This window comes from Monopterus albus, unplaced genomic scaffold, assembly GCF_001952655.1.
Source record: "Monopterus albus unplaced genomic scaffold, M_albus_1.0 scaffold637.1, whole genome shotgun sequence".
Taxonomy (NCBI): Eukaryota; Metazoa; Chordata; class Actinopteri; order Synbranchiformes; family Synbranchidae; genus Monopterus; species Monopterus albus.
Window position 1 is genome coordinate 34,759 of NW_018128517.1, and position 7,820 is coordinate 42,578.

At 37.0% G+C, this 7,820-nt stretch overlaps 1 protein-coding gene and 1 pseudogene across 1 annotated transcript; both read right to left on the reverse strand.

The window, feature by feature from the left end:
* Positions 1-1,888: 1,888 nt before the first annotated feature.
* On the reverse strand, positions 1,889-3,012 carry LOC109953352 (olfactory receptor 1M1-like). The gene has a single exon (XM_020588805.1). It carries the CDS (start codon positions 2,933-2,935, stop codon positions 1,889-1,891), a length of 1,047 nt encoding a protein of 348 aa, XP_020444461.1. The 5' UTR covers positions 2,936-3,012.
* A 141-nt stretch (positions 3,013-3,153) lies between these two features.
* On the reverse strand, positions 3,154-4,371 carry LOC109953353 (olfactory receptor 1496-like; annotated as a pseudogene).
* Between the last annotated feature and the right edge of the window lie 3,449 nt (positions 4,372-7,820).

Here is a 7,820-nt window from a genome sequence, read left to right on the forward strand (position 1 = left end):
CCACATATATTCTTGCATACACGTAGGTGATGTGGACTCATAGGTGTGTGATTGATTTTGATTATTGAGTAGAATTTTGTGATAAATGTGTGATACTGGAAGAAGATCATTAATCTCCAGTATAATGTATTCCTCCTACAAATGTTATGATTAACCAATGAATGTTTGCTACATGCTGTCTAGACATTTTCCACGTTTTGTCTGAAAAATGCTTTAATTACAAGTAAGACCAGCTCACAAATAGAAGCCTACATATAGGATCACAGCAAAGAAGACCTGCTTACATGCCATTATTTTTATGTTATTATTTGAGATTTTTCCCTTAGGTACTCAGCTCTGGGCTTTCCCTGGAGGGGGTGGTTTGGGGGGGCCTCTCTCCTCCTTGGATGCCTAACCTGGGGACAATAGGCACATTTGATTTAGATTGACACAATAAAAATTGTGTCAAAAGGGGGATTTTGTTAGAAATCACTACAGCACCCACTTTCAACTTACGAAGTCATGGGATTCATCAACATAAGAATACAGGTGTGAACAATTCTGTGATTTAAGAACACGAATCAGGTGTGGACTATAGTTCCATCAATCTATTAAACAGAGGAATCAAATCAGTCCAAGTGTGAAAATCGTAAATCCTCAGTTCAATGAATCTATTTACTGGAAACAAGAGATCATGTCATGAATCAGATGTGGACTTTTCTTAGGACCTGTCTTAAGAACAACCTACAATGAAATGTAACATTTAGGGAGATGTTAGTGTGTTTGTTTTCTACCTCTGTTAACCAATCATCTGTCATTTGGGTCAGTGTGGTAGCAGAGGAATGTTTTTCTTTCTGTGCATGTTGGAAAACTAAATTATTTAAATTATTCATAAAAAAAAAGCTGCTTATATACCACTTTCTTCATTATTTAAAACAGAACAGTCAGTAAACCTATGGGTCAACAATTTGGTTCCCAAAAGTTAATTTTCGAATTTTCGTATTGTTAGTTCTTTGCAGATTTCTATGGTTGTGAACGTAGTTTTTAGCGTAAGCTCAGATTTTTAATATGTGCCATAGGAGAGGCTCTATAATGTACTACAAATGTTAAAGGTTTAGCATCAAGACCCCCCCCCCCCCCGACTTTTTTTTTTTTCATACTGTACCTTTTATTGTATCTGTACCTGGTGAATTTTGCTCTATAAGGGATCAGAAACAAAGTATCTGTAATGCTCATAACCATAAGCTTTTCATATAAACACCATCGGTTATCATCGGTTATCGTATTGTTTTGTGGAGGATATACCTGGGCAGAGGAGGGAAGTCTAAATGTGAAATAAGTATATTAATTCTGCAGCATAATACACCGACAGACTGTTCCCTCTATTCTATACAAAACAGCTAGAAAATGTCTACTAAATTAAACAGTATTCAGTGGATATTGTGATTTCAGATTTTCTAAATACAGCAGTAGATCTTGTAGTGCTGTTATAGATTAGTGACTTGTATCATTTGTGGTTCAACTTCTACCACAAATATTAAAACACTAGAGGGCAGGCATTCATAATTCCATTCTCTATTCTACTTCCTCCCTTGTGGACACATACCATTTTCTTCCATGTTCTATTAGTGTTTCAAGCAGTAGAACTGGAACTGAAGCAGCTGCCATTTATGTATGATGAGGCAGGAATTTATTATATGAAGAAATAAAGTGTACAGGCCTTACAAATGCAGACATTTAATACATGAAACCTTCAAATGCAAATGCAAATGTTTGACCTACTGTGACATCCATATTTACTGTATAATCATGCAGATATATTGAGAAAAAAATTAAATGACAAAAACAATGGAAAAGTAGGAGATAATTTTTTTAAGTTTGAAAAAGCGGTATTGTGCAACAATTTTATTTATTGTGACCAATACCAGGGCCTTGGTTTCCCTAAAATAAACTTTTTTGTTGTAACACCTCTCCAGTGTCTTTTCTTAGGTTGATCTGAGCCAATTTTAGTTTTTCTTACCAGTGCCAGGGCTCTTTTTCTGATCTCTTCGGTTTTCAAAGAGTATACAATAGGATTGATGCAGGGTGGGGTGCAAGAGACTAGAGACATGCTTAGAAATGGTTGGTCCTCGTCAATGAAATGCAGGTAAAGTTCAACATTAAAAATGGTAATGAGAGGAATGTAAAATACAGCAACAAGGATGATATGTTCAATACAAGTAGTCAAAGCTTTAACTCGACTGTCTAAAGATTTCATCCTGAACACAGTCAACAGGATGCTGACATAAGACAGACAAATTAAAGTAAAGGGTACAACAAGAATCAAGAAACTAAGTGAATTGGCGACAGTCCACTGCATTGTGTAATCATTACAGGCAAGTCTATACACAGGTGCATAGTCACAGAAAAAACTGAACACTTTGAGGGAATTGCAAAAAGACAATCGAGTAAATATACCTATTGCAAATGCAACAATTCCCAGAGTAAAACACCAAATTAGACCAATAATAAAAGACATGCTCTGCAGTGTGTTGATTGAGTTCTGATGTAGAGGGAAACATATTGCGATCAACCTGTCATAGGCAAGTATAGCAAGAGCAAATGACTCTAAAGTCCCAAAAGCATAGTAACCATACATTTGCACAAAACACATGTTAAATGGAACAAAGTTATCCTTAATGAGAAATACTTTTATCATATTCGGAATAATACTTGTGCTTAAGATTATATCAATTACTGCAAGGTTGCCCACAGCCATAAATTTTGGAGTGTGTAAACAATGATTAAAGACAATTACATAGATCACCAAACAGTTAAACAGTACAGTGACCACATAGACAAATGCTAGAAAGATGATGTAGACACTGATGTGGGGTAATGTCTGAAGTCCAATAATATAGAAGCCTGGAGGATGAATGATAACAGAGTCATTTAAAACAGTCCTGAGAAATGACATAGTTGAACTCCACAAGCTGTGTGTTGGTGGACGGCCTCTGCCTAAAAGCTCTCCAGTCTAAAAAACAGGGGAATCATAGAACATTTGACCTCAACAGAGACAATCATAATTTTCATGCCAGTTGGGTGAGCTTATCTTAATTTCATATAAAATATATTTTCAGTAAGTTCCAACATAGAAAATAAAAGTCAGTGAGCATTGCTTACATGATGTTCTCTTCAGGATTTCTTACCAGCAGCTCTCATTGATTCTGCCTGTAAAAGCAGTAGGCAGACAGCTGCATGTGTGACCCCTGGACAGTGCAAGATATACTTTCCTCATCAATCCCTAAAGCTTCCCTCTGATACAGAGAAAATCATTTTGACCCTGCTCTAATAAGGACATTAATTTGATCCTTGGAGAGCATCTGATTATTCTCTTCTTGGGCTCAAACAAACATCTAATTATGATTCATTAAGTTTGAGCATTTCACACCAATTCTTTTAAAACACACACACATGCAACCTTATCAAAACAAAACACAGTGGAATAGCTGCTGAGATGACATCTAAACCTGCTTTAGTGTCACTTTAACATCACATGCTATACAACTATAAAAATTAACTATATTACAAGAACTTACAAAGACCTGTACAGCTATGTTGGTGCCCAAAAGTGGCAGGAAAAAAATTGCCACAAGAATCAGGTGAGAAGTACAAGTTTTCAAAGCTTTGACTCGTTCCTCTCTTGATGCAATCCTACTCAGTGCTTTGCCAATGCAAATGTATGTAAATGCTATCAATACAGGAGGAATACATATGATTAAAGTTATACCAACTTTTGCCATTATGAAATTTAAAGAGTTGTCATTACAGGCCAGACGATATATTGGTCCATGATCACAGAAAAAACTTTGTATCACCAAAGAACCACAGAATGAGAGACGATCAAGAAGCCCAGCCAAGCATGCTATTAAACTCAATAAAAAAAAACCATGAACACAGCAGCATTGCAGCAATAGCTGGTTTAGTCACAATACTATGGTACCTTAAAGGGAAGCAAATTGCTATAAATCTGTCATATGCCATAATCACAAGTGTCCACGACTGCACACTTGTAGATAACCAAACAAAGAACATATAACTTAAACAAGCCTCATAGACAATGTATCTATTGTCAAACAAAAATGTGTCCAAGACTTTTGGGATGAGAGCAGTGCTCCCACACAAATCTGTCAAAGCCAGGTTGAACACAATCATGTATTTAGGAGTATGAAGAGTCTTGTCCAGGTAAATCACTGAGAGGAGGAGGCCATTCCCAAGAACAGTCATGATATAGACAAAACACAGGAAGACATAAAAATATTTAACGTGAGGGATGTCAGAAAACCCACTGATATAAAATTTTGCAGGACGAACAAATGTGGCATTGGATAAAGTAGCAGCTTTCTCTTGCATGTGCATTTCTTTCACTCAGTGTTAAAACCGAAAACAACACAATATTTAATGAAGAATGAGACAGTTCACTGTTGGGAACCGTTATATCCAAACTCTCATCAGACAATATCAAGTATGCAGTTTCCTAAAGTTAGTTATACTGTGTGAGACCTTTCATTTATATTTTATCCCACTCACTGAGAGCAGGTAGGACTGAAGGTACCTGAGTCACATGATCATAAAACAGATGGTGATTTTATTCCATCTGTAACTGTGTAATAGATTATGTCATCAATGGGATGATGCAATTGACTAAGTTTGCTATTGTCATTGGGATACTGAAATATATGTTAATGGTGGTGTAGAAAGTGACTAAAATAACAGATGTCAGGAAATATAAAGCATATTTAGTGATTTAACAAATAGTAATGCTAATTTAAGGGACATTATATTAATGCAGAAGGACAGGTGTTCTGTTATCTCAAAATCATGTGAAAATTATTTTATCTTGCGATAACAAAACTCATTTCCTGGTGGACAGAGGGGCAGCAGGTGAAACACGTTACTTGAGGTGAAAACACCTCTGCTCCACTGTACATGCAATAAACCCTCTGCGAGTAAAACGCCAGTCACAGCAATTTATCAAAGTACCCGTTAAATGAGTATAAACTTGCAGAGCAGTGATCTTTTCAGCTTTGCCCACAAACTCCCATCTACCACCTGAATGAGTTAACTATCAAGCTCCTCAGTCTAACAGCTAATAGCTAACTGTGTGCATGTTGTGTTGATGTACTGCCATAATGGCCAGCAGTGATTCATGCACATGGATCTATAATCGTTTAATTAACATGTTCATGCAGAATCTGACTGTAGGTCTATGGTCAACTATGTGGAGTGGATCCAGGACAACAACTCCCAGCAAGTCTAACACAAACACTAGTCTTAAAGCATAAGAAGTAGTATTTGTCAAGATAACATCGTATATCTTGTTTTTATGCTCTGGATTCTTCAGAAATTCTAACACACTCAATAAAGTACCCAAGGTGATCAGCTGTATTCACTGCTGTACTGGCCAGTTTAAATTCTAAACTCACACTCTGTAGCCAGCTGTTATTGAATTGTGTAAAAGTCACTTTCGGCTTTTCCCATTAAGGGGTCACCACAGCGAATCGTCACACTGACAACTCGCATGTTGACATTTAGCACGTGTTTTACGCAACCCTGACTCGAACCCAGGCCGCAGTGGCGAGAGCCACTAGCCTACCAGGGATGGCTGTTATTGAATTGTGTAAATCATCAAAAAATTATATACAGGTAAACAATTTCTGTTCAGGTATTTTTATGTCATATATTCTTCTAGAAATCATGATAGTTAATTAACCTTTGTTTACTTCATGATTCATGATGATTGATGCTGGCTGTAAGTGATAGTGTGCCATGACATGGGTGAGTGAGTGAATCTGTAAAGCGCTTTGTCCAGGTATGTTAGAAAAGTGCTATATAAGTGCAGTCCATGATATTTCAGAAGCAGAGGTGTGCAGCTTTATTTTGAAGTCTTTGATACTATGGCTCATGCCCTTCCTCAGCAAAGGTTATCTAACAAGAGGTTTTATGACTAAGCAGTAGACTGGTTTACCTAATTATCCCTCAGGTAGGACTCAGTGTGCAAAAGCCAGAGATGAACAAAGTATGCACATTTGCTATTCAAGTAGTGCAAATACCTGTGTAAAAATACTCTGGTAAAAGTACACATACTTATTCAAACTCTACATGTGTAAAAGTAAAAAAAAAGTACATGTAGCCTAAGTGTGAAATGGTTGAACAAGTTCAGTGTTATTTCTGGGAAAAGACTTTAGCTTATGTTAAAACAAGTTGCAGTTCATTGAATGTTATGAAAGGGTTAATATCTTGGCACCACTGGCTGACTGTGAGGGGACCAATCAGTAAGCCGAATGGAATAGTTGGCACGCACTAGTTCCGCATTCCAATATCATTGTTTTCCAGCTTTCTTTGCCTCTGCACGGGTACTCCGCCTGCATGCTGCTCGGAGAAATAGCAAGGACCCTTTTTGTGTCAATTGAGTGGAAAAAGTAAGACATTATGTTATTGACTTGTATGTTGTTATGTTTAAGCATTGTAGAACGGAGTGCATAACTAAAGCACCCGCCGACAAGCTGACGTAAAAGTGTGATAACTACTCAACGATGAGCTATATTGTCAGAGTTATTTGATTTATTATGTCAAATGTTTAGAGATGGTTGCACCTGTATTTAGCTGAAGTTATTTGATCTTTGTGACCTAGTTGCTGTGAACTGTGGATGGGGAGAATGGTGGGTTGAGCTGTATGTTGTGTTGCTAAACTATGGTAATTCAAGGGTCAGTTTTTTGTGCATTCTCTTGCTGTTACTGGTGCAGAGAGGGATAAATAAGCACGTGAGCCTAAATGCCCTAAGTTATCATGCTGTGAGTTAGTTATGCCAATTTAAGGGTGCACTATGTAACTTTATTTTCTAATACCAAGATGTTTATTAAGGAGCTGTGGTTGCTATTTGAATGCATTGGTTGTTGATTATATTTGCATTTTACAGTTATAGTAATTAATGTATGGGAAATGTATAAAATTAGACACGATTTATTTTTGTAATGAGTATGAAATTGATTTCAGTCATTTTGATTAGTCTGATCTGTTGTAGGTCAGGTTTTTTTTGGTAGAAGAAAAAAAACAAAAGAAATCCCTCTCATCGGTCTGGAGTTCTTCCTGGAGGAAATTGGATCGGAGATTCTCAGTGGATGCTGGGTGGCGAGCCAGGTGAAAGCCTCAAGAAGAACTGATTAGGAGAAGGACTTTTGTGATCCGGTTCACTGCGGAGCTGGTAGGATCCCTAACTCCAGTTTAAAGGGCCCCAACAATCTGACATTTATTTGGAGGGCGGGGTTTTTTTTTCTTTTGTTGTTTATTCTGTTCAATGATTTAGTGCGCACTTTACCTCATTTGTTTCTAAGTGTTGTATTATTGTGCATTTGGTAAAATTGTGTTAATACATTTCAAGTTTTATAAATCTAACTATTGTGTCAAATTTGACGTTCCTTCGAATCTCTAACTGTATCTATCCAACCAGGATTTAGGTGGAGGTTAAATACAGGCTCTGAAATGTTCTAAAAGTAGTAAAGAGTAAAAAGTGTCGAAGTACCACACTTCTCATCGGGTCCAGATGATGGAAAGAATATTCAGTCACACAAATACCAAAGTGCACTTAATTACCTTTTATTCACAGATGTGCATCTGCAGATCATACATCGAGCAGCAGGGAAGATGATCTAAAGTTGCATCTCTAACACTGTGTATTTTATATTATTTCTTCCCGCCTCCTTACACATTCCTTTACATAAAGCTGGAAAGTACCAAACTTTTCCAAAGATATTCTAGCAGGATGCAGGTGGCATTTGTCAATACTTTTCCCCCAAAACAT

Coding starts and splice junctions, on each gene's coding strand:
- LOC109953352 (XM_020588805.1), bottom strand. CDS start 2,935: ATGTCATTTCTCAGGACTGTTTTAAATGACTCTGTTATCATTCATCCT.